This window comes from Urocitellus parryii, chromosome 2, assembly GCF_045843805.1.
Source record: "Urocitellus parryii isolate mUroPar1 chromosome 2, mUroPar1.hap1, whole genome shotgun sequence".
NCBI lineage: Eukaryota > Metazoa > Chordata > Mammalia > Rodentia > Sciuridae > Urocitellus > Urocitellus parryii.
The window spans coordinates 218,676,971-218,704,097 of NC_135532.1; the positions used below are offsets into that span (position 1 = coordinate 218,676,971).

At 43.7% G+C, this 27,127-nt stretch overlaps 2 protein-coding genes across 2 annotated transcripts in view; both read left to right on the forward strand.

Annotated features, from left to right (window-relative positions):
* Nucleotides 1–8,893, forward strand: part of Dop1b (DOP1 leucine zipper like protein B) — a 104,539-nt gene extending 95,646 nt beyond the window's left edge. The window contains exons 33-37 of the mRNA XM_077795051.1: nt 4,561–4,697; nt 5,100–5,155; nt 5,408–5,566; nt 7,489–7,618; nt 8,398–8,893. Coding sequence (XP_077651177.1) covers nt 4,561–4,697; nt 5,100–5,155; nt 5,408–5,566; nt 7,489–7,618; nt 8,398–8,649 — 734 coding nt within the window. The 3' untranslated portion in view covers nt 8,650–8,893. The remainder of the gene's footprint in view (nt 1–4,560; nt 4,698–5,099; nt 5,156–5,407; nt 5,567–7,488; nt 7,619–8,397) is intronic.
* Nucleotides 8,894–24,809: 15,916 nt separating this feature from the next.
* The window catches only part of Morc3 (MORC family CW-type zinc finger 3), a 42,276-nt gene continuing 39,958 nt past the window's right edge, over nt 24,810–27,127 (forward strand). The window contains exon 1 of the mRNA XM_026380365.2: nt 24,810–24,883. Coding sequence (XP_026236150.2) covers nt 24,845–24,883 — 39 coding nt within the window. The 5' untranslated portion in view covers nt 24,810–24,844. The remainder of the gene's footprint in view (nt 24,884–27,127) is intronic.

Consider the following 27,127-nt stretch of genomic DNA (forward strand, 5'->3'; position numbering starts at 1 on the left):
CATCCCCAGTCCTTCTTATTTTTTATTTTGAGCCAGAGTCTTGACAAGTTGCTTAGGGCCTTTCCTAAGTTGCTGAAGCTTGCCTTGAACTTGGGATCCTCCTGTCTCTGTCTCCCAAGTTGCTGAGATTATAGGCAAACACCACTATGCTCAGCAATATGATTCTTTTTTTTTTTTTTTTTTTTTTCATTTTAGTTTTTGGCAGACACAACATCTTTGTTTGTATGTGGTGCTGAGGATCGAACCCGGGCCGCACACATGCCAGGCAAGTGTGCTACCACTTGAGCCACATCCCCAGCCCAGCAATATGATTCTTAATATCAGTATTAATCATCAGTCTACTTCAAGCTTCTAACTGTTGGAAGGTCTTAATTGTTTTAATATAAAATATTAACAACTTTTATGACTATTAATTATAATAATTTATATTTGCAATAATAAAGTATCTTTATGCTTCAGATGATGTAACTTCAACATGTAATGCACATTAAAATCTTCACCTCATAATATCTTGAACACTTAAGATATATGAAAGCAGATATTTGTATATTGACAGATGCAGATGGCAGGCCTTACATGAATTACCAAGAGGTTGATCTAATCAGAGAGAGACCAGGAATGCCAGTGAGGACGAGGGCAGCCCTCCATTGATTTTGGCTGGAAGCAGATCAGAGCTGAACTTGGTTGCATGCCTACAGAATATGCAGGGGTGAAAACCATGGGCGTCAGGTTTCCCACAGTTGACATGCAGCTTCTGGATGTGCTTCACAAACCTGGCCAGGGGACAGTAGTCTCAATGGGAACGCTGAGTCTCCTTTATCGATAGAGGAGTGAGTAGGAAATGAAGAATGTGTTGGGCATGTACCTTGTTTTCCTTTTGGTCTGAGAGCAAACACCAGCTCCTTCCCTCTCCCACATCTTGGGTAAGGCATGGGTGAGGCCCAGAGAGCTACAGAGATGCTTCCAGCTGCATAGAGGCTAGAGTGAAAAAAAGAGTAGCCAGCAAGCAGCCTTTCTCAAGCTGTGGTGTGCAGAATGTGTCCATCCAAACAATTCTGAGAAATCATTCCACTGAGGGACAGAATTGGGGGCTGTGTACTAGCATGTACATTTTATATCGCTATTACATTGATGATCCCTAATAATACTAAAAATATGATGTTAACATAGTAGTGACATTAAAATATGATTATAATATAACGATATTTATTTACTGCTTCTGAGGTTTGAACATGGGGCCTCACACACATTAGGCAGGTGCTCTACCACTGAGCCCCAGCCCCAAATCCACAAATATACTGATTTATTTTTTCATATGTAATAAAGTCAGCATATTGCTGCCTTAAATAGAAGGTGGTTTGGGAGCTCTTGGGGGAAAGAAAAGAATTTGTAAACAAGTACATTTCTTTCTCTCTTTTTTGTTGCCAATGCTAGGAATGGAACCCAGGGCCTTTCACTACTAGGCAAGCAATCTCCCAATAAACTACACCCACTCAGTGCTACATTTCTAAAAAAATTACTGGCTTAAAATAATATACTTTTACCCTATTCTAGATTTTTTTTTTTTTTTTTTTTTTTTTTTTTTTTTTAAATATTTATTTATTTTGAGTTCTCGGCGGACACAACACCTTTGCTTGTTTGTGGTGCTGAGGATCGAACCCGGGCCGCACGCATGCCAGGCGAGCGCGCTACCGCTTGAGCCACATCCCCAGCCCTATTCTAGATTTTGATTAGCTGTTTACAAAGCTCTTTCCTACTTATTGTCCTTGTCCCCAGCGCTGTGCCTGGGTCCGCCCAGCAGTGTGAGGGGCTGTGGAATGCATTCACAGCAGTCTCTGACCAAGTCTTGGGACACTTGGCTGGCCTCAAGATGCTCCATGGAACACTGACCACATCTGCCTCTAAGGAGGGATAGCACTTGCTGGTGGATAGCTTAGCCCAACCAAAAAGGGCAGGGACGGCAGACTTCTAACATTTCTCGTTAGGTTCTTTCACCCTGATTTATAGCACCATCAGATAGCAGTGAAAGAGATCGATGTGCATGGAGTGGAGAGCTGAGCACCCATCTTGGCTCAGAATGACATAAATCTTACACTGATGGGGAGACATAAATTCCACTGTACAAAGCCACTGGATGCACAGCATGAGGACTGAGTTAATAATAGCACGTTACATCCTGGCAGTTAACCAGGAGCACACCCATGAGGTAAAGGTATTAGGTAGCCTTGCAACAAAAAAAGAAAAGTGATGCTCCAAGATGGCGCTGCTGTCGGTTTGCTGGACTGTGTTGATCACCCTGTGTCTCACTGGGAGCCTGGGGACATCACGTACACCTCACATATACAGATTTTTAAATTTTACATTGATCATAAGAGAAAGTATAATAAGCCCAAAACAGTTTTTAAAAGGGGTCAAGGTGCTGTTTTTTCCAGGAGCTGGGGATGTAGCCCAGTGGCAAAGAGCTCTCCTAGCATGTGTCAGGCCCTGGGTTCAAGCCTTAGCACCACATAAAAATAAACAAAATAAGGGCATGCTGTCCATCTACAGCTACCAAAAAAAACAAAAACAACATTTTTTAAAAATAAATAAGGTGCTGTTTCCACAGTGAGGTGAGGGCTGGCATAGCACCTCCAGAGGGTGCATCTGGAGGAAGGGCTCTTCACCCCGCAGCATGAGCATGGCTCATTGTCATGCTCTGTTGTAGCTGTTCCCTTTCTCATCTCCCTTGCCCCGTGCCTTCCAGGTTCAATATTTTGTTCAAGGTTTTCTGTTGCAGTTGGAGTAAGAACAGGGTGTAGTATACTTTCTTCCTCTTGTCTGGAACCAGAAGTGAGAACTTCTTTTTAAAAATAACCAGCTTGCCAGCTACAGTGGTACTCCCAGCTGTCCAGGAGGCTGAGGCAGGAAGATCCCAAGATTGAGGCTGGCCTGGGCCACTTTAACAAGCCCCTGTCTCAAAATGTTTATTTTATTATTTTTTTTTTAATATTTATTTTTTAGTTCTCAGCGGACACAACATCTTTGTTGGTATGTGGTGCTGAGGATCGAACCCGGGCTGCACGCATGCCAGGCAAGTGCGCTACCGCTTGAGCCACATCCCCAGTCCCCTCAAAATATTTAAAGTGGGGCTGGGGATGTGGCTCAAGCGGTAGCGCACTCGCCTGGCATGCGTGCGGCCCGGGTTCAATCCTCAGCACCACATACAAATAAAGATGTTATGTCCGCTGAAAACTAAAAAATAAATATTTAAAAAAAATGTTTAAAGTGGGGAGTGCTGAGGGGTGCAGCTCATGAGTGTGCTCCTGGTTAACTGCTAGATATAACGCGCTATTATTAACTACAGTCCTCATGCTGTGCATCCATTTGGCCAGCATGTGTGAGGCCCTGGGATTGATCCCCAGTTCTGCCAAATAAATAAATAAAACCAGCTTTTCAAGTATCTGAGCTGTGCATTTCTTTCATTTGGTCAGACTACTTTTAAAGACAAAGAATAAAAACCCACCTAAATTAGCTCAAATAAAGAGAAGTCTGGGGCTGGGGATGTGGCTCAAGCAGTAGTGCGCTCGCCTGGCATGCGTGCCCGGGTTTGATCCTCAGCACCACATACAAACAAAGATGTTGTGTCCGCCGAAAACTAAAAAAAAAATAAATATTAAAATTCTCTCTCTCTCTCTCTCTCTCTCTCTCTCTCTCTCTCTCTCAAAAAAAGAGAAGTTGCTGATGTTCTGCAGCAGATCTTAGCTAGCATGACCATCATTGAGCTTTTCGCTCTAGCAGTGTTACACTCCTAAGAAACCCTTAAAAATCTCATTCTACAGTTATTTCAGTGGGGAAGAATGTTGTTAAAGGTTGGAGAATTTAGCTTGGGGTGTTTTTCTCCCTTGAGGAATTAGTTTGTGCATGGTCACCAAATCAAAACTTTATTGAATAAATCTATTTTATTCACTTGCTTCACTTCCCATCCACACCCCACCCCAAGTTGTGCTGTCTGCCAGGCAATCTGTAAGGTCTTCTACGTCACTCAGCCAAGGCTGCCTTTGGTTCCCATGTCTCCTAATTCTCATCCTTAGAAGAAGATGTAGCTGGGCATGGTGGCACACACCTGTAATCCCAGCAGCTTGGGAGGCTGAGGCAGGAGGATCACAGGTTCGAGGGCAACCTCAGCAACTTAGCAAGGCCCTAAGCGACATAGTGAGACCCTGTCTCAAAATGAAAAATAAGATGTGGGGATGTGGCTCAAGACATTAAGCTCCCTGGGTTCAATTCCTGATACCAAAAAAAAAAGAGGAGGAGGAGGAGATGTAAGTGTCGAAGGTTGTCAGAGGCCATGCCTTCCTCAGCTGTGGCTGGGGGTTGACAGCCATCTGGCTCCCCTCCTTCAGGGCCGTGGCCTGCTCACTTCCCAGAGTGGGCTGCAGGCAGTGGGTTGCACAGAACCCTCCCCCCAGCACTGTCATGAAAATGTCAAAGTAGTTAGCAGGTTTGTTTTTTGCTTCTTTGGCTAATGAGAAACCCCAAGCTGCATCTTTGCGTGACATCTTTAAAATCTTCTTTCCGTAGAGCGCCTGACAGACAATCTCAGAGTCGGACAGACATCCACAGTTGCTGCTCAGATGTTTCTTTTTTTCAGAGTTTTGCTGCTAAGGATATCTCCTCAACACCTCACCTCACTGTGGCCAATAATGGTCTCTGAACTGGTGAGTCCGCCTGTCTGTCCTACTCTCTGTCCTGAGAGCAGGCTGGAGCTTTCTGAGATGCTTTTCATTGTTGCGCAGTATGCCACTCCATGTGTAATCTTATTTTATCTGAAACTTGTTAATCAGGTTGGTAGTACTAGTCGGCTCCTTGTTAAATAGAGAATATTTTATCCTGGTTTAGTCCCTCCTGTCAGTTAAGCCAATTGATTTGTACCATTTCGTATTATTTGCTAGATCCCTCTCCGTGGCGCTGGGGCTGGAACCCAGGGCCTCGCCACATGCTCGGCCAGCACTCTACCACTGAGTTGTGTCCCCAGCCCTGCTAGTTCTTCTAGACATATTAATTTTAGTAGATTTAATCTCCTTCCGATATTTACTTGAATACACATTTTCTTTTTTAAGATTCAGACATTCATCCAGCTTGAAGACGATCTGAGAGAGGAAGACGAGTCACTGAGGTAAGTGGAACCAGGTGTGTGTGTGTGTGTGTGTGTGTGTGTGTGTGTGTGTGTGTGTGTCAGGGCTAAGGGACATTCCTGTGTGACGGAGGGTTGTCTAATGCCAAGTACTGTCTTTTCAGAGGAATTGTGAAGGGACCAGTTAGTGTGAAAATCTCTTAAGAAAACTTCGCCTTATAAACTCTTCATAAGGAAATGAACTCTCATAGATGTGAAGGGATTTATAACAAAAATGTCTCTGCTAATTTATAGAAACAGCAAAATAAACAGAACAAAAGTTTCAGTGGCTGATGGAAACGGGCCCTCAGTGGGGGAGATGGCCCCGAGTGAGCTCCTCTTGTACTTATCTGCGTGCAAGTTCTTGGACACGGCGCTGTCTTTCCCACCCGACAAGATGCCGCTGTTTCAGATGTAAGTCAGACCAGCCGCCCTTCCCAGTGGGCCTTCCTCTCCTTCAGCTTCGCTTGCTCTCACCCCTGCAGTAGCGAGAAGCCCCAGTATGAGCTTCTAGTGGCCCAGAGCCGGCTGGGAATCCATGCCACGCCACGCACAGCCCTGACGTTCCACGAGTTTGGCTGCAGTGGTGTTCATGAGTGTGTCTCTGCGCAGTGTGTGCCCGCACGTGTTGTGAGTTTGGGCGGTTTTTGCTTGAACATACATTTTTATTTTTTGCTATTGGATGCTTCTGGAACAGGGGTCACCCCCTGGTGGTCCTCGCTGCCTTCACATAGATTTTATTGTCCATCTGTAGTTAAATCTGAATGCCTTTATTCAGAATGTGCCGTGTCCAGGTCACTTTGCCCACTGGCGTACATTTCCCTCAGGCTCGACACAGCTGCTCTGGGATTACTTTCATGCCTGGCCCCAGAGGCCACTGCTCTCTGTCCTGCCCCACCAAAGGAGTAGTCCTGCAGAAATGCTTGTGGTTAAAACATTTGTGGGTTCTCTTAAGTGCGTATTACTAATTGAAAGAGCCAAACCGAAAGGCCACACACTGTATCATTCCAAATTGTATGACATTCTGGAAAAGACAGGGCTACACAGACAGTATGAAGAGCAGTGGTGCTGATTGCGGTGGCACACACCTGTCGTCCCAGCAGCTGGGGAGGTTGAGGCAGGAAGATCTCAAGTTCAAAGCCAGCCTCAGGGCTGGGGATGTGGCTCAAGTGGTAGCACGCTCGCCTGGCATGCGTGCGGCCCGGGTTCGATCCTCAGCACCACATACCAACAGGGATGTTGTGTCCGCCGAGAACTAAAAAAATAAATATTAAAAAAAAAATTCTCTCTCTCTCTCTCTCTCTCCTCTCTCACTCTCTCTTTAAAAAAAAAAAAAAAAAAAAAAAACAAAGCCAGCCTCAGCAATTTAGCAAAGCCCTAAGCAACTCAGTTGAGGCCCTGTCTCTAAATAAAATATAAAAATGGTCTGGGGATGTGGTTCAGTGGTTGGGCACCCCTGGGTTCAATCTCTGGTACAAAAAAAAAAAAAATGCAGTGGCTACTAGGGATTGATTGAAGGAGGGGAGTGGGCTCAGGTCTTTAGGGCATTACTATAGACTACGGTGATGGTGGGTATGTGTCATTACACGTTTGTCAAAACCTATAAAGTGTTCACCACCAAGAGTGAATGAGCTTTAATGTAAACTATGGATGCTGTGTGATAATGGTGTATCAATGTGGATTCACAAATTTCACAAATTGTAACAAATTTCCACAGTGACTTGGGATGGCTTAGTATGAGGGGAGATAAGTGATATATGGAAATCTGTAATTTCTCGATTTAACTGTGAACCTAAATCACCAAAAAAGATCTATTTAAAAAAAAGAAAAAGAAAAAAAAAAAACCTGGGTTCAGATACACACAGATAGTTCTCAGTAGTGTTATTTATCATAGCCAAAAAGTGGAGACTAACTCTTGCCTAGATGGTAGTGAAATCTCACCCAACAGCATAAAGAAATGAGGAACTGAGACATGCTACACGTGAATGAACCTTATTCTAAGTGAGAGGAGCCCGTGTAAGGAACACATAAAGTGATTCCATTCCTGTGGAATCTCCAGATAAGGAAAGCCCTGGGGCAGCAGGAAGAGCAGTGGGTGCCTGGACCAAGGGGTGAGGAGATCCAGGTGTGAGAGCCAAGAGGAGCAGGGGTTTTGGGGGGGTAATAAATACTCTAGAATTCATCGTGTTGATAAATGTATAATCCTTTCAAACATCATAAGAGCCATTGAGTGGTGTATATTAAATGGGTGAGGCAAACATTATATCTTAATAAAATTAAAAAATTTTTACATGGGCTCTGATCCAGCATGTCTGACCTTTGGTTTTTCTCTCCAGCTATAGATGGGCATTTGTTCCAGAGGTGGACACAGAGAGCCCTGCCTTCCTACCAGATCTAGAGGAGAATCACCAAGAATGCACACCCCACACTGTTAGGATTCTAGAGCTTCTGAGATTGAAATATGGGGTAAATATTTTCTTTTTTAAATTACATTTATGCCAGGCACAGTGATGCACACCTGTAATCCTGGTGGCTCAGGAGACTTGAGGAAAGAGTATCATAAGTTCAAAGCCAGCCTCAGCAGCTCAGTGAAGCCCTAAGCAACTTAGAGAGACCCTGTCTCAAAAAGTAAAAAGGGCTAGAGATTTGGCTCAGTGGTAAAGTGTCTCTAACAAAATTCCTCCTACAAAAAAAAATATATATATTTTTTTTGTTAAATGGGAAAAGGGCTAAGTAGTGAGAAAGTAACTTCTATGTGACTTGATTTTAATGACTTGTAAGTTTTTCAAAATACAAGTTTTAAAATTTGAAAGGACTATAAATTCCACCTTGTTTTCTTACCTGTCATCCAGTGGCTAAGATACATCTCCCTTGGTGGCACAGTCCCATGGAAGTCACCTTCCCCAGGTTGCTCTAGCATCCAGGAGGAGGGAGAGCCCACTGGGAGGAATGGAGGCCTCAGCTTGGGTGGGAGTTCAAAGCCAGCCTCTGCAGTGAGATCCTAAATAAAATACAAAATAGAGCTGAGGATGTGGCTCAGGGGTCGAGTGCCCCTGAATTCAATCCCCTATAACCAAATAAATAAATAAATAAATAGAAGACCCGCAGTTTGAGTCCCTGCCCCTGTCACTGAGCTGGGCATGAGTTTTCTTGAAGAACTCATCTCTTAGGTGTGGCTGCATCAGGTGCTTCGTGGGCATCTCCCCTCGTAAAGCCACATCATTTTTGTGGTCTTGGTTTGGCAGGAAATCAGCGGCTCGGATGAGCTCACCATGAGGAGCGAGTTTCCTCTTCTGCGCCAGCACTCCATTCCCAGCATTCGGCAGTTGGTGCCGTTCTTCAGGGCTCTCAACTGTGCTTTTAAAACCCAGAGTCAGCTGCCTGCAGATGCCCCCACAGCTCCACTCACAGAGCTTCCCGTCACCGAGAGCCCAAGGGTCTTGAGACAACTGGAGGAATGTGTGGAATATGATTTTTTGGAACACCCGGAATGTTAACTTCATAAGAAAGAATTTGTTCAGTTCATTTATTGATGCTTTAATGAAAACCCGGAAACCGTCTATACAAAAAAGGAGCCAGGATAGTACTTTTAAGCAACTCTTGTTTCAATTCCAGAAGTTAATTTCAGATAACTCTCTGTCCGGCAACAAAACACACCTCCCTAAATGCCTTGTAATATATCTGGATCTCATTCTGTGTTTCTTCCTGGATTTATGTAATGGAAATAAAATTAATATATCATCTAATGGCAGTGCACAATTTATAATATGAAGTAAAGTATAAAGAGAATGAAGAAGTCATTTTGTTGAAGCAGATGAATGGGTCTTTCTCAATATATTCCTCTGAAAGTTTAAACTTTTAGAATGTTATCTTTAATGTTTCACACAAATGTCCTTTCAACATTTATTTGATACTGAATTTTAGAACTAAAATATATTGCTTTCTGAAAATAATAATTGCCCTGTTACCGATTCAGCAGAGGTAAGCACTTGGATATATCTCAATAGTAGCCAGGTGTGGCAGTGCACTCCTGTTATCCCAGAGACTTGGGAGGCTGAGGCAGGAGGATCACAAGTTTGAGGCCAGCCTTAGGTACTTAGACACTGTCTCAAAAAGAAAAGGACTGGGATGTGAATCAGTGGTAAAGCATCCCTGGGTTCAATCCCCAGTACCAAAATTGTGTGTGTGTGTGTGTGTGTGCGTGTGTGTAATATATACCAACATATTTGGCCCTTGCCCACAAAAATCACTGCATAAGAATTATGTAGTTTTAGGGCTGGAGATGTGGCTCAGCGGTGGCGCGCTCGCCCGGCATGCGTGCGGCCCGGGTTCGATCCTCAGCACCACATACCAGCAGAGATGTTGTGTCCGCCAAGAACTAAAAAATAAATATTAAAAATTCTCTCTCTCTCTCTCTCTCTCTCTCTCTCTCTCTCTCTCTCTCTCTCTCCTCACTCACTCTCTCTTTAAAAAAAAAAAAAAAAGAATTATGTAGTTTTAAAATTCTGACAACTATAACCTTAGTTATGTATCTGTGTACCTTCCAAGTGCGTGCTATGTAATACAAGTCAGTTGGCGCTCGCTCTTGGCCTTTTCTCTTTACTGTCTCCCTGGGGATTTCTGTACCACTTGGCAGACACTGCTGCACATTCAGATAACCCTGGCTTGGCAGCCTCTGTCTTCTGCCCGCTCCCCTGCTTCAGATCCTGGCTTGGAGCTCCTTCTCCTTGGTGAGCACAGTGTGTCCTCCAGCCCCTCCTCGTGTCCACATTGCAGAGCGAGCTTAGTCCTCTCTCCTGTGAATGCTCACACACCCACCCATTCCTACTACACACGAGGGTACTCTGGGAATTTGATTAGTAGTATTAGTTTATTTTAACATCTGACCACTGATTCGGTGCAGTGCAAAAGCAGTTATGTCATTAGCTCAAACAGCATTTTGGCCTCACCAAACCTCCTCCCTGCCTAAGAGCTAAAAATTACCCCCGGATGTGAAGGCAAATACTGGTTGAAAATTACATGGAGGGTATGTCATTTTTGTGTGCAAGGAGATATTCTTAAAAACATTTAATGTTTGGTCACTAAAATTATTGAAGTGTGAAATAGTTCTGTGTCACAATTGCTTACACATTGAGATATCTGTAACTCAGGCTGTGTGAAGCTGACCCTACCTTGATTAATAGCTAATGTCAAGGTAGATGTGTATGTACATTTATCAACAAAATCAATAGCTGATTTATATCACCAGCAGCTATTAGGCCTTGAAAGTTGGTTCTTGAATCTTTATGTAGACTTACAAGTTTAACTTTTTGGCTTTTTTCTCTCCAGTATTTACAATACTTTATTGTTTTCTACTGATTACACATATGATTTAATCTTTATTTGTTAACTAGAAATCCTAAAAGATGGGGATTCAACACTTGCATAATTATGTTTAGCTGGGAGTATTCAAGTCTTTCTTTTTTGTGTGCCAGGGCTTGAACCCAGGGTGCTTAACCACGGAGACACATCCCCAGCCCTTTTTATTTTGTATTTTGAGACAGAGTCTTGCTAAGTTGCTTAGAGCCTTGCTAAATTAGTGAGGTTGTCTATGATCCTCCTGTCTCAGCCTCCCAGTCTCTGAGATTACAGGCCATGTACCACCACTCCTGACAAGAAAGAATTCCTAAAGTGATAAATGCCCAAATCTCTTTTTCCTCAAAGCTGTTTGCTGTAGCTGAGAGTGCTGGCGCTCTTGTCCACATGGCTGAGCTTGACTGTCAGCTTCCCTTCCTACTTGCCTGGGCAGATGCTTTGTGCCTCAATTTTCTCATCCATAAAATGGGACGTCAGTTCTGATCCAAAAGATGCTACCACCCCAAGAGGTAGCAGCTAGGCTACTCCATGCCATCTCTGTGGCCTCTATAAACAGTTGTCAAAGTGTGAGGGAAAACAAAGTGAGCATTTCTGGTACTTTCTTCTTTCCATTTTACAGGAGAGCTGCCTGCTCTAAGTCCCATGCTTATGTGGCCCAAGGAGAAAAGGATCACCACACTGAGGGCAGGCAGTATGTTGGAGGAGAGGTGCTTGCCAGGGCTTGTGGGAGCACATGCTGTGTTCTACTTTTAGATGTAGGGAGCTCTGGGGGCATTGGTGGGAGTATAGCTCATGTGTGGGCATGAAGGATCCCTGCTGCAGGGGCCAGGCAGGGCGCCCAGTGCCTTGCAGGCAGGACTTCATTTCTCATCACCCTGGGAGGTGAGGGCTGTTACCCATTCTGCAAACCAGCAGAACAGAACTGAGGGGGTTGGGTGGTGGCTTAGCGGGAGGGAGAGCACTTGCCTAACACGTGTGAGGCACTGGGTTTGGTTCTCAGCACCACACGTAAATAAATAAAATAAAGGTCCATTGAAAACTAAGAAATATTAAAAAAAAACAGAACTGAGTTTCAGAGATTCAGGGCCAGGAATCGAAACCTAGGGCCCTTTCTGCCTATCAGCCCAGTACCCGGGAAAGTGAAACTGGAATTAGGCAGCTGCTGCCGGCCATCACCAAGGAAGAGACTTTCAACACTGCCTTGCTCTGTTATGACCAGATGCCCAAGCTTACAAGATGAGAAAGAAAATTGCTCTGCGTTCACTAACTCTGTGGAATCAAAAATAGAGTAGTCCCTTAAACATTGTTGGTAGAAATATAAATTGATTGATGGAGGAAATAGTAGTTTCTATCAAAATTACAAATGGACATATTTTTGACCTTACAAGTTCACTTCCAAGAATTTATGTGATATTCGTGCATATGTGCAAAATTATTTATGTACACATTATGCATTATAGTATTCATAGTAATAGCAAAACTTTGGAGACAACCTAAGTGTCCTCCAGGGGGAGATTGGCTAAATAAATTACAATACATTGATATAATGGAATATTACTGAAAAGCAAAATACTGTCGCAGAAGGATCTCCAAGACATATTGATCAATGTAAAAATCAAGTTGCAACCCGGGTGCGTTGGTGCTCCCCTGTAGTTCATGGCAAGAGGATGGCATCCTTGAGGCCAGCCTCAGCAATTTAATGAGGCCCTCAGCAACTTAGTGAGACCCTGTCTCAAAAAGTGCTGGGGATGTAGGGCAGTATGGTAAAGTGGCCCTGGGTTAAATCTCCAGTAGCCCCCTGCCAAAACAAATCAAGTTACAAACAGGTGTGGTGGTGTGTGCCTGCAGTTCCAGCTACTCAGGAGACTTGAGGTAGGAGGACTGCAGGTTTGAGATCAGCATGGGCAATTTAGGGAGAACCTGTCTCAAAAAATAAAAAGGACTGGGGGTGTAAGTCAGTAATAGAGCACCCCTGGGCTCAATCCCCAGTGTCAAATATAAAATAAGAATAAAGATGGAAAGCTTCATAGACTATTTTGAAAGCACCTAGATTTCACATCATGTCTTTTTTTTTTTTTTTAAAGAGAGTGAGAGAGAGAATTTTTTTTTTAATTTTTTTTTTTTTAGTTCTCGGTGGACACAACATCTTTGTTGGTATGTGGTGCTGAGGATCGAACCCGGGTCGCACACATGCCAGGCGAGCGTGCTACCGCTTGAGCCACATCCCCAGCCCTCACATCATGTCTTGATTTGAATAAATAAGTCTATTTGACCCTTGTATGGGATTTTTAAATTCCTGCCCCAAAGAAGACAGGTTTTTTTTGACATACACACCCAGCCTAACTTGGCTTCTTTTTATTCTTTTGTAGTGCTTATTGGCATCAGATCAATATTGGCACCAGATCAATATTAGATTTGCCATTTTATCAAGAGGCTCCCAAGTTTCAATTCTGAGGCAAAGCTGCTTAACTTCCCGTAAGAACATTGGCCTGCTAAACGATCGACCTACCCCAGCTTATGGCACAACTCCTAAGTAGCTTACTTTTTTTTTTTTAATTTTTTTTTTAGTTTTCGTGGACACATCTTTATTTTATTTGTATGTGGTGCTGAGGATCGATCCCAGCCACCCATGCATGCCAGGCGAGTGAGTGTGCCACCGCTTGAGCCACACCCCCAGCCCAGCAGCTTACTTTTTTAATATTTTTTTTTTAGTTGGAGGTGGACACAATATCTTTATTTCATTTTTATGTGTGGCTGAGGATCAAACCCCGTGCCTCACATGCTGGGTAAGCACTCTACCTCTGAGCCACAACCCCAGCCTCTTATGGCTTATTTTATATGAAATTCTTGCCTGGCTGAGGCCTTCCAGGAAACTGAGGCAGTGCAAAGACCCCCTTTCAAAGCCATGATTCCTGGGGCTGGGGTAGAGCTCAGATGGTAGAGTGCTTGCCTCGCATGCAAAAGGCCCTGGGTTCAATCTCCAGCACCTCTAAAACTAAACAAAATCAAACCCTGATTCTTGTGACCAAGTCAGAAAATTTTCAGACATGTTCCTCAGAAAGGGGACACTCTCAAGGGAGAGAATGTTTCCTGTCAGAGAGGAAAGGGACAATATGTCTCTCCTGTCCTCCAGCTTTATTGGTGGAGTCCAAGGAAGCTTCCAGAAAAAACTGCCCAGGTCATCCTTTTGACTTTTTTTTTTTTTTTTGGTAGATGGACACAATGCCTTTATTTTATTTATTTATTTTTATGTGGTGCTGAGGATTGAACCCAGGGCCTGGTATGTGTGAGGCAAGCGCTCTGCCACGGAGCCCCATCCCAGCCCCTCCTTTTGACTTTAATGGACATCATAGGAACTGCAAGGACCCCCTCCAGGAGAGGAGGGTGGAGTGCTCACAGAGTTGGAATTTTTAAGGAATTTGAGTCCCCTTGTTTTCCTCAATGTCCTGCCCCTTTAATCAGCTTATTACCCTGGAGTAGCCCTCCACAAGCTTTCTCTGTGGTGGTCCTGATATTTTGGTTGTTAGGGTGGTTGAGGGTTCTGACATTTCTGGGATGAGGTAGGGTCAGGGCCAGCTGGTGGGGTGCTACAGGACCTGGAAACAATGTTGTCTTATGGGAATGTAATTATGGCCAGGAGAGGTGGTCACATACGGAGCCCCATCTTCCCCGGTGCTTGTTTGTCAGGTACATCTCCCTGTGGTTTCAGCCGCCCTGCGTGGTCTTTTCCCTGCTAGCCCATTCCTGGCCAACTAACTGCCTAACAGGGGAGAGTGAAAAGCTACACCCACACACAGTCTTTCCAGAATTCTCTCCACTGTTGGAAATTTGGAAGATACACTGTACTGTGCAACCAGTTGCCTTATCAACTCATTGCTGTCCTGTCACACTCTGCTCCAACTGCCAGACTCTTAATGCACTCATCCGATTTCATTCTGTAACCAAAAGCTTGGTCCCTGTCCCCAGTGTCAATCAATGCCAATTTAATGAGGACATGGTTTTGGGAAAAAGAAGATTTGTTCCTTTGCTAGCAAAGGAGAAACACAGGAGACTCCTGTCCCAAAGTCTGTGACTCTCCAGATCAGGAGGGACAGCGAGTTTTAAAGGAAATTCAAGAGTTACTTTCCAGGTGTGCTCTGGTAGGGGGCCCAGGGCATGCCCTGACCTCAGCGTGTTAGGATTCACTTGTTAATTTGGGAGTTGTTTACTTCCAAGATCCTCAGCAGTCACCGGCTTTCCGTAGTGGGTGTGTTCAAGGGCAATTAACTAGGGAAGAAAAAGTAACACCCTCTCCCCAATTTTGTTAGGGAGGGGAAGAGGGGAGAAGAGAGGGAAACAATTTAAAAAATAATAATAAAGCCTGGGGCTGGGGTTGCAACTCTACACTAGAGCGCTCACCTAGCACGTGTGAGGCCTTGGATTCGATCTGCAGCACCACAAATAAATAAAATAAAATAAAGGTACTGTGTTTATCTACAACTAAAAAAAAAAAAAAATTTTTTTAAAGTACTTAAAAAAAAAGTCTTAGAGCAATGAGAGCTACATTCAGAAGGTTGTTACTGTTACCGCTGCTGATGGTGTGACGAGTCCTTGCTTCCCCAATGTTGAAGTATAACACCAGAGAAGCACGCAGAGGCAAGGCCGAGGCAAGGTCAGAGTGGAAAGTAGAAGTTTATTAAAGGACAGCAGAAAAGACTTCTCCTGGAGGAAGAAGGGGATCCAAGAGGTGGAATCCGTGGAAGTGCGGTTGTCTCCCCATTTTATAGTTCCTTCAGTGATGGAATGTAGGTGGGAAGGCCCGAGGTGTGGGGCACAGGTGGGCCAAAGAAGTAATCTGGGCAGGAAGGACTTTTGGGTCAGCATCTTCAAGTCTGCTGGGAGCTGTTTCATTAACACTTCTTTATGATGGGCTCTGGGCCTTGGGGACATTAACATTCCATGAGTTTTCCTTCCTTTCCGGACTTCATTAACATTCCAAGAGTTGTTCGGCTTTTCCCAGAATTCATTCTCAACAATGGCCTCTATTTTCGAGTTTACTCGATATTAGACCCGATTTACCTAACTACACTGACTACCTAACTTTAAATCTGGCTTCATTACCACTGTTACATTTCCCCACTGTCAATTTCTACCTTCCATTTCTATGGAAAAGTGGGCAATAGGGCTGGGGTTGTGGCTCAGAGGTGGAGCGCTCGCCCCATGCATGAGGCACTGGGTTCCATCCTTAGCATCACCTAAAAATAAACCACCTATAACTAAAAAAATCCACCTATAACTAAAAAATAAAAAGTGGGCAACAACATCTGCCAGTTATTTCCTGCTGAGAAGCTGAAGTTGGGGGGAGTAGCCCAAAGTCCTTGTTTTCTGTCAGGTGGGGCATGGAGAGTTAAGAGTATTAGGCACCAGAGCAGTCCAAAGGTCCATGGTGGCAATTGGCAGGTGACTGCACAAGGTATCCGTAGGGCAAGGTTTATGCTAGAACAACAATAAACAAGGTAGCAAAAGCATTACTTTTTTGGTAAACAATTAATATGAAAACAATTAGTATTTCAGCCAGTCTCTGGAATGCAAGACAAGCTTGTGTCTCCAGAGTCCTTTGTGATAATTAACTATTGGTCACTCTTATAAGAACCCTTCCTTTACAGCCTCCAGTTTTACTTACTTTTGTTAGGGCTGACACAAGTGTACATCTTAAGTTAAATTAAAAAAAAAAAAAGCATTGTTTTAAATGTCCATATAGGACTGTGCTCAGGCTATTATACTCTCCTGCCAGGTGTTTAAGACCAAACTGGTAAAAACTGACCTTGTTCTTATCTATTCTTAAGAGCCAGCTGAGATTCCTCTGAGATCACTCTTGGGGACCTGTGTGAAGCCTCCTGGCTCCTTTGGGTTTCATTTATCAGTGGTATCATGGGCGAGGATGGGTCAAGTCAGGGTCTTGATGACCACATATGTGGCTTTGTTGTGGAGGACAGACAGGCAGGGCACTAAAGATAGCAAGGGACAGGGGCTGGAGATATGGCTCACTTGGTAGAGTGTCTGCAGTGCATGTACCTTAAGGCTATGGGTTCAATTCCCAGCACCACTGAAAAAAGAAGATAGTAGGAAATATTTTTATTTGGTTGCAGTCAGGTCCAGAGGGCACAGCTTCCTTTCATTGTAATCAATTAATCCCCCCAACCCCTTGTTCGGGTAGTTTCAGAACTTTATACCCAGCATGTAAGGGGAGGGGCTCAAAAGTTCACACAAAAGCAGCTTTTCCTTTCATTGTTCTGGCAAGTTAACCCTTCAAGGACAGCTCCTGAGAAGGGGAGAGCTTCTTCCCCCACCTTCTTCCTTCCCCCTGCCAGCTATTACCATGGAGTCAATTAGTAACTTATCTTATCTTAGAAATGTAGACATCTCTGAGAAGCCCAGCTCAAGGCCAGAGGCCTTGTTTAAAAAAAAAAAAAAAAAAAAAAAGACAATTCCTTTATACATTTTGCATTTGCAAACACACTTCTGCAAACTACTATACTGGATAAATGTTTGTGAAAAACTAGTAAAGGGGCGTTCAGCACCTGGAGTGATCTCTTTTAGGCCTGTGGCCAAGTAAAATAGAGCAACAGGAAAATAGGAAGTTTAACTACATTGAACTCTTTTGTAGAGACTCTTTTACTTATAGTCCTAAAATCAATCATGGTGAAGATTTCTGGAGAAGCTTAACTAAGATCTTCTGTGAAGGAGGGGGTGCCACTACAGCTTCTCCAGGAAACTTCAGGCATTTCATTCTCCACTGACCCTCCCCTTTGCAGAATGTGTATCACCAGTTGACTTTCGTCCTCTCCATCTCCCTGATTGGCAGATCAGGTGACTCATCAGAGTATAGGAGCCCTCAGAGGGGTCCCATCCTTCTCTGTGTGCTGGCTGACGTTAGAGGGCAAAGGCCAAATACTGGCTGCTTTTTCCTTGACCCTTTTACTTCTTTGACTTTGGTCTCCCAGTTTTAACACCCAGCAAGCTAGTTTCACCAGTCTTAAAGAGGGAGTAACAGGTTACAACTTTAATTGTATAGTTATCCCTTTTATTTAATCGGGTTAGTATTAGGGCTGGAAATCACCATTATATACTATTTGTCCTGTAGGTGATGGTTTATGCTCTCAAATTAACCTGAGAGTTTTGTTTTTAGAAGCAGAACCTTTGTAAAACACTAACAGGCAATAGTTGTAAAGTCTAAAAGGAATATACAAAGTGAAATGAACAGAGCAAAAACATTTAGCTTATATAATAGTTATGAATCAAGAAAAATGATTTTTATAATCTTGAACCTTTACTTACACATTATATCCCCTGTTTGAGATCACAGTAATCTTTAAAATAAAAATAATCTTTTGAACACAACTTATTTTATTTTAAAAAGTTTTCTTTTGGAGTTGTAGATGGACAGAATGCCTTTATTTTATTTATTTTCATGTGGTGCTGAGGATCAAACCCAGTGCCTCATGCATGCTAGGAAAGCACTCTACCACTGAGCTACAGCCCCAGCCCCTTGAACCCAACTTTAATTGAGCTGAAATTTAGCCTATTTTGGAGCCATTCTAACATGGGGTAAGGTGGGAGGCAGAGCCTTATCTCAGAAATGGCAGGGCTTTTCACAAATAACATAATACATCTTTACATCTGAAATATGAATTAAAAATTTATTTAGAGAGCTTTTAACCTTTTTTGTGAGGGAAAATGGTAAAATGTTTTTATGTTTTGTAATATTTAGCTTTAAACAGATCAGGCTCTCATTATCTTTTAAAAATACATTTAAATTTCTACCCCAGTGTAAAGAGTACCAAAATTTTACATACATCTTATTGATAATAGGTCCTGTTATAGAACATTAAATGACATAAATAAATCTCCAATTAAATTTGTTTTTTCTTTAAGTTTAAAATTACCATTTCAGACAACTTTAGTTTGGAGAACATTAGTTTGGTAAAGTACTTTTTCAAGCTTTATATTTTAAAACTTGTATACTAGAAGAACATGAGTATACTTAATATGCAAAGAACTAATAGTTAGCATCACCATTACACAGATGTCCTTATATTAATTAGGTTTAATTTTTCACAGTAAAATTTAGAATCTGTTGATCATTATAGGCTTGCAGAGTTTAGCGGTACTAGTGTAAGGGTTTGGCTAAGCATCGGAGAAAGAGACCACCAAGAGACCACTCATGCAATTGGCAGAAGGGGATTTATTGAACCAGCATGCCGGGGCTCCGTGCCCACTCAAGAAAGGAGAGCAGCCCAGAGCCCAGAGCAGGGGTTGAACAATGCTTAAGTACACTTTTTGGAGAGGGCGGGGGCTTTGCATACATCAGAACAAATCATCATGAGGCTCGGGGAAAATTGAACAACAATTCTTAGACTTGAATAGTACATTCATTGGTGGGAACAGTCTGGGCAGGGGTGACTGGTCACTTCTAAGCGGGGTACACATTCAAACTGATTGGTTTTGGGGCCTGGATGCCTACTCAGAGCCCTTAGTTATTAAACAGCCAGAGGATCAGGAGGAATATTTACTGGGCAGTTCGGGTATTGTCCTAACAGAGGAATTTAAGGATACCTGCCGCAGTCTGGCTGCAGCAGAATAGCCAGGGGGTGACGAATAAGCTGTGTTCGTTGATACAGCAGGAATGGGAGCCGTTTATTGTAGGGCAACAGAGCTATTTATACATTTTGCACAGCTTATCTTAATTAGCATAAACTAGATACATCAATCAACCAATAAGGAATCTCCACACTTAATGGCTTGCTTTTGTTACTTCTCAAACCACTCCCTCTGACATTTTGCCAGGCACCATCCAGACTTGTTTAGGAACTCTTACATTCCCCTGGCAAAATACCAGGTGTTATTTTGACTTGTTTACAGACCTTAACAGATACCTGGTCCTTTACTTTTTAACTCAGGCCTTGCAGCTTAGAAACTTTACAATGCCCGGTCTTTTACACTTTAACTTTTACACTTTAACTTCAATTTCTTTTACTCTTACACTAGCAAAAATCAAAGGACAGACTTAAATCTCTTATACATTTAGGGAACTGTGTTAATGATCAGAACTAGACTTAGTTAAAGCAGACAGATATAAGTCAGTTTCTCAAATGGCAGTGTGGCCCTTTTTACGCCAGATGCAAAATATGAAAGACAGCACTTATTGTTTAAACCTATATGAACTTTCATTTTATAAATTTTACAGAACATTGAGATAAGATTCAGACAAACATATTTAGTTTCAGATATATACATATCTCTAGACACATATATTTAGGTTATTTATGAAAAATCAAGCCTGGTTAAAATTGTAAGTTGGCTGTTTCCCTAACAACAACAACAACAATAAAAATCCTAAAAGTAATGGACACTAAACTTTAATATTTTATAGCTTTGAAGCTTTGCACCAATTGTTATTCATCAGTGTGAGGTTTTTTAAAACAGGAAGAATAGGCAGAGTAAGATATCTGGAAAGGCTGACTCAATTCACATTTTAAACAACTGTTCAGAAGAGAATGAATCCCCAGAATTCGCATTAATGTTTCTTAAACAGTTATCCCCCCACCCAGGGGGCAATTTATTTCCTCCTAAAACAAAATCTTGGTTAAGATAACATTGATCATTTTCTTAGAGTCCCTTTGGCCTAAGGCCTTATTCTCTTCTAGGAGACCTCCAGCAGAACAGGTTCTGTTTTGTTTTCCAGGAAAGCACTTGCAAATGAATTTGTTACTTTTTTGGAGAGCATGTTATTTGTACATTTAATTTACATAACAAATTTTATCCCAGGAGAGCTATCAGACAGTCTAGCATATTAAAAACAACAACTGTGCCTTAAATCTTTTTCCCTTCCAGTTTGTACTCATGGGGTTGGAACACAGGTTATTGTTGTTTGACTAGTCTATCATAATCATCATAATACCATCAACTTTAAGTAAATTTCCCACTGTCAATTGTACCCAGAGATTCTCTTTTTAATATGTATGTATTTAGGGCCTTCATTTCCCTAGGGCGGGAAAACGAAGGTCCTAGATACATACATATATGAAGACCTTCATTCTGTCCGATGAAGGTCACACGGACCATACAAAGATTGTTAGGGACCCCTCTTTGTAGAAATCAGTGAAGCCAAGATATAGGTGCTTGAATTCATGGAGACTCAGGGAAGCCCTTGTATTTTAGCTTTTTGGGCAAGAGGAAGGGCTGTCCTCTGGCCAAGTAGGGCATCCTGTTAGATCTTAAAAAGTGGAGTCGATTTTGTCCCCAGGTTATCATTTTATTTAATAGTACTGGAACCTATTGCCCCATTTCTTGTGACTAGCAGCTTTTATTTTTTACCCCCCCCAGTAAGATAGGCAAATTAATCATCTTGATTAACATGATGTGATGGGCCATACATGAGTTTAATGCACCCCAGATAAGGTTTTTTCAAATGTAAAGTCGACCCTGTGAGGCTAGCATCCTGGTCCACTCCTTTGTCTCCAGAGTGGGGGGTGGGGGTGTGTGGAGTGGTGGATGGAAATGGGGGGACCCAAATGACAGTTAACAAAAAAATTCAGACTTCAGGACTAAAAGCATACAGCCAAAGAGACAGTCACGGTCCAAGGCAATAGCTCAGCTTTAGTGAGTGGCCTTCTCCAATCTTCTAGGGCAGTCATATCTCCCTGAAATGCCTCCACAGGAGGCTGTGGAAACTCCTCTCTATTCCCATTTGCCTCATTAGGTCGGCCTTCCCCTTGTCACTGTATCTAAAGTAGACCTCAAATTTGTAAGTGTTCATTTAACATTCATATAGCACTTTCTTTTTTTTTTTTTTTTTTTGGTCACGGGGACTGAACTCAGGGGCACTCTACCACTGAGCCATATCCCCAGCCCTATTTTGTATTTTAGTTACAGACAGGGTCTTGTAAGTTCTTGTAAGTGACAGCACCATCTTAAGGACAAAGTTTTGCTTTCTCACCCAAGAACCTGTAAAGGTAAAATTTCTAAGCTGATTTTAAGCTGCAAAAGCTTGAGTTAAAGTGTAAAAGATTGGGCATTGTAAAGCTTCTAAATGGCAAGGCCTGGGCTAAAAAGTAAAGACTAGGTATTGTTAAAATTCCTCGGCTACCCCCAACCTATAATCTCTGTGAGTTGTTAGGACAATGCGGGAACTGCCCAGTAAATATCTCCATTGATTCCCTGGTTGTTTAATAGCTAAGGGCTCTAGGTAGCATGGCACGTAAGCATCTAGGCCCCAGAACCAATCAGTTTAAATGTGTACCCCACTTAGAAATGACCAATCACCCCTGCCCAAACTGTTCCCGCCAATGAATGTGCTAATCATGTCTCAAAGTTGTTGTTCAATTTTCCTGCGCCTCATGATGATTTGTTCTGATGTATGCAAAGCCCCCCACCCTCTCCAAAAAGTGTACTTAAGCTCTGCTTGACCTCTGCTCTGGGCTCTGGGCTGCTCTCCCTTCTTGAGGGAGCACAGAGGCCCAGTGCGCTGGAATGGATCCCCAATAAAATCCCCTTTTGCCAATTGCATGGAGCCAGTCTCTTGTGTGGTCTCTTTCTCCAACGTTCCGCCGGACCCTTACAAACCTTTCTGAGAAAGGACCATACCAACCCCATCCTTAACTGCCCACATTAGGACCTGCCCTGCTCTAATCCCTGAGCCTGCCCCATAAGAGTTGAGGAACTCAAGCCTGGGATTGCCTATCTCCATCTATGGAGAGATGGCCTTTATTTGTTAGCTCTGACAAATAAACTTTCCTGTGCATCTCTGCCTGGTCTCCGTCTTTCATTTCTCGCCTGCCCGTGTTCTGGTTCCTGGATTTGCTTTGAGTTTTACTGAGTTGATTAGTAACTTGGTGTTGTTGAGGCTGGCTCTGAACTGGTGATCCTCCTGCCTCAGCCTCCCAAGCTGCTGGGATTACAGACATGCACCACCACCAAGCCTGATACAGCACTTTCCATGTGCCAGGTAAGCTTCAAAGCTCTTTTAAAAATATTAATTCATGGGGCTGGGGTGGTGGCTCAGTGGTAGAGCGCCTGCCTAGCATGTGTGAGGCACTGGGTTCGATTCTCAGCACCACATATAAGTAATAAGGGTCCATTGGCAACTAAAAAATTTAAAAAATATTTAAAAAAATACTAATTCACCTCAGCAATTTAGCGAGGCCCTAAGCAACTTAATGAAACCCTGTCTCTAAATAAAATACAAAAAAGGCCTGGAGATATGGCTCAGTGGTTAAGTGCCCCTGAGTTCAAAACCCCTCCCCTGCCCCCTCCAAATCATTAACTTCTCATATAGCCCTACAAGGAAAGTACTATAATTCCCCCCATTTTACAGGTAAGGATACTGAGACAACGAGATAAAGTAACATGCTGAATGTCACACAGCTAGTAAGTACACATGGAAGCTCAGAGAGACCTTGCACTTTGCCATTATATTAAAATGCTTTTTCTTTTAACCAAGAGAGGCTAAGACTCACCATTGATTTCACAACTCACTGTCATTACTGCCACCTGTCATTTAAGAGTCTTGAAACTTTCTCTATTTTGCTTACCAGTGTACCCTTCAACACTCTTACTTTGCCAGACACCAAGAAGGCTCTTAATACACAGTTGATGAAAGAGATTTGCACCTAACAAAACAATCTGAAAGCCCCAGGAAACCCAAGAACTTGCCTGGTTTAGAGCTTCGCAAATGGTAATAACTAGCACTTCTAGGTGATTTACTTTATTCTTCAGTGACAAAGATAACAAGAGATCACAAGGTTGTTTGGTTTTATATTTCCTTATTCTTTCATTAATTTAAAAATCCTTGACATTTAGGAGTCTCAAGTTAAAATACATGATAAGATGCAAATTGCAGAAGAGTAGGAAAGGTAGTGATACCTTTGCTGAGTCACCTTTGCTGATTACCAATGCTAAGCTCTGTTTTCCCAGACGCACTTGACTTGGTCCAGGAGATGCCTTGGGATGCCCAAAAGCTGAGAAGCAAATGTACAAGGGAGAATGGCCAAAGGTGGAGTGATCCCGGCAGGAAGGAGCAGCCCAGAAGGCATTCTTTAACAACTTTTACAATTCCCTTCAGGGAGGAACAATTCCTGCAACAGGTTACCTTAGCTACAGGTTGGTAAAGGTAGAGAAAGGACTTTGCAGGCATTAACATTTCAATGCCCCAGAGGCAGCCTTCAACTTCCCAGACCCAAACCATCCTCTGTCTGATTTCCTATCTATATTGACTGCCTGTCTTTAACCTTGCTTCAATGCAGTCCCATAATGCAAACAATATTTAATAAGTAGTAAATCTGGAGTAAGCCTTTTTATTTCTATATTGCTTTTCCGTGCTGGAGATTGAACCTAGGCTTCAAGCATACTAGGGTAGCACTTCCCCTGAACTACATCCCCAGTCTTTCTAAAATTTTGAGACAAGTTCTTGCTATGTCGCCCAGGCTGGTCTGGAACTTTGGATCCTTCTGCCAAAGCCTCAGAGTCGCTGGGATTACAGACATGCACCAGGGCGTTCAGCTAAAGGCGTTTATCGGGTTGAAGGCTGATAATCTTCTGGTAACTTCCCAAAGAATGAACTATGTTCGTTTTAATTTCTTTTCTTTGGTGGTGGGGGGAATACCGGGATACTGGGGACTGAACTCAGGGCACTCAACCACTACTCCAGCCCTATTTTGTATTTTATTTATTTATTTTTTTATTTTATTTTTATTTTTTTAATATTTATTTTTTAGTTCTCGGCAGACACAACATCTTTGTTGGTATGTGGTGCTGAGGATCGAACCCGGGCCGCACGCATGCCAGGCGAACGCGATACCGCTGAGCCACATCTCCAGCCCCCTTGTATTTTATTTAGAGACAGAGGCTCACTGAGTTGCTTAGCGCCTCGCGGTTGCTGAGGCTGACTCTGAACTCGCGATCCTCCTGCCTCAGCCTCCCAAATTGCTGGGATTACAGGTGTGCGCCACCGCGTCCGGCCTGTCTTCATCTCGTCGATGAGGTTCCTAAAATATCGACAGCAGTGAGCACTGAAGCTTTTCTCCAGCGCAATTCAACATGCCAGGTCAAGCACCCGGACCGCAACCGGACCCAGGAATTTCGGGCTGGCGAACAAGCGCCCGACGCCCGGCCTGACGCCTACCACAACGCGCGGTAACCAGCCCAGCAAGTCCAAGTGCCGGGACTGGAGTTCGGCTTTGCCTGGAGGCGGAAGCGAGGGCGGGGCTTGTTTGGGACCCGCCCCGGAAGTGGGTGGAACGTCGCACACCCGAGTCGCGTCGCGGCCGAGGCCGGTCCTGGCTTTGTAGCTCGCTCAAGATGGCGGCGCAGCCACCCAGCGGGATCCGCCTCAGCGCGGTGAGCAGCCGCGAGGGGTGGAGCGGGCCGTGTCCCAGGAGGGCGGGCAGGCGGGCAAGCGAGGGGGGGCCGGCAGTGGGCGGTGGCGACTCGAGGGCCCGGCGCGGCGGCCCGGGCCGCGGCGGGGCTGGGGAAGGGGTCGCCATCTCGCTTTGCGCGGAGCGGCTCGGAGGCGGGCTGGGCTGCGTCCCTGGCCTCCGTCCCTGGCCTCCGCGCGGGCTTTCGTTTTGCCCTCGCGGCCCCTCCTCTTGTCCAGTCTCCGCCGCCTAGCAGCTGTCGTCGGAGGGCGAGGCCCCTTCTTAGAGGCGGGCGGCGGGGCGGGAACGCAGTCCGCAGCAGGGACGCCGGGCCCGGGCGGGCCGCGGGACTCCCCGGGCAGAGCTGGGGCCAGCCTTGGGCCCTTTGCGGGTCCTGCGCCTCCTTGGCACCGAGGCCCCGGCTCTGGGTCACCGGGCTCTCCTTTTGCCCTTCGGACGCTCTGTTTCGGGTCCCTGGGAGCTCTTGGAAATCCTTCTAGCATTTCTAGTATCTGGAACCTTAGGGAGTGGTCCCGCGGACTTAGAATGTCAGGATCTGAAAATGTGGGTGTGGCTTCCTCACCTGATTATCCAGGAAAAGTTTATTTGACACTGTTGGCATTCTTAGGCAAAAATGTATCTGCTGGCACTGAAATGCTGCGTGTTTGACACATGTTTCATTCATTTAGCCTGACACGGACCAACACCTGGTAGAGTTCCAATTTTACATTTCCCCAATCCTTGTGTTAAAAATCTGGTTTCATTCCCTTGATTATTTGTGAAGTTGATCATTTTTTCCGCATTATTATTGTTTTGAACTCCCTGTTTAAATCGTTTGCCCATTTTTCTAAATTCCTTTTTCTTGGGTTTGAGGGCGGGATCTTTATTGATTTATAAGAGTTGTTTACACATTCCGGAAAAAGGTCCTTTGGTTACATAACTGGCTTATTGAAAGAGGTAGTCTTTAGTAGTTGGGAGTATAGAGAGCAGCTTTATTCTTATTACTGCCTTTAAATTTTATTAATTTCTTCCTCTCACCTGTGTGCATCTGGGCACTCTAACGTTTTCCTTGGCTTCTGATATGAGTCTGATCATGTCCAGTTTAAAATACCTATTCAGAGCTGTGGGGGGTGTGAGGCCCTAGATTCAGTCCCTAGCACCAGAAATAATAAATAAAAATGAAATTTCTAATTTTAGCTTGGTGTGGTGGCGCAGGCCTGTAATCCCAGCAATTCTGGAGGCTGAGACAGGAGGATCACAAATTTGAGGCCAGCCACAGCAATTTAGTGAGGTCCTCAGCAATTTTAGGATACCCTGTATCAACAGACGACTTTTTTAAAGTTTTGCAGAACATGACCAGTTTGAGTCATTTTCAGTCAAGCCCAGAAACCTGTAGTGGACAATAGGAGTGACTTGGTTTTTTTTTTTTTTTAAATATTTATTTATTTTTAGTTTTTGGCAGACACAACATCCTTGTTTGTATGTGGTGCTGAGGTTCCAACCCAGAGCCGCACGCATGCCAGGCGAGCGCGCTACCGCTTGAGCCACATCCCCAGCCCCGTGACTTGGTTTTTTAACTGGTTCTGCAATTTGGTTGTTTTATCTTCCTGGCCTCCTTGCACTTGTTGTCTCTGCCTCTTTAAGATTGAGGTGGGAAGCCTGATGTGGCACTGGCCTATCAATCTCCGCTATTCTGGAAATTGAGGCAGGAGGATTGTAAATTTGAGTCCAGTTTGGGCAATTTATCAAGATCCTGTTTCAAAATAGAAGGATTGGGGATGTAACCCAAGTGGTAAAATGCCCCAGAGTTCAAGTGCCAGTTATACCCCAACCCCCAAATATTTAAGTGAGAAATCAAACAAAATCAAGAGTCAAAACTGTCTAAATTGTGCTTTGGCCAGCATGCTTGAGGCCTTGGGTTCCATGCTCATTACTGCAACACAAAGCAAACAAAAAAGTCTTCAAGAAGGCAGTTTTGGGCTGGAATTGTGGCTCAATGGTAGGTTGAGTTCTTGCCTAGCATGTGTAAGGCACTGGATTCAATTCTCAGCACTGCATATAAATAAATAAAATGAAGGTACATCAACAACTAAAAAAAAGAAAGAAAGCAGTTTTGTTAGCTGGCTGGCTCCATGCAGCAGCTGTCAGTGTGCTAGGTCTTTCTTTTGTGGGTAATATGATCTGTTTGGAACCTAATTGACAAGAGATTTCCCATCTGCAGCTTCTG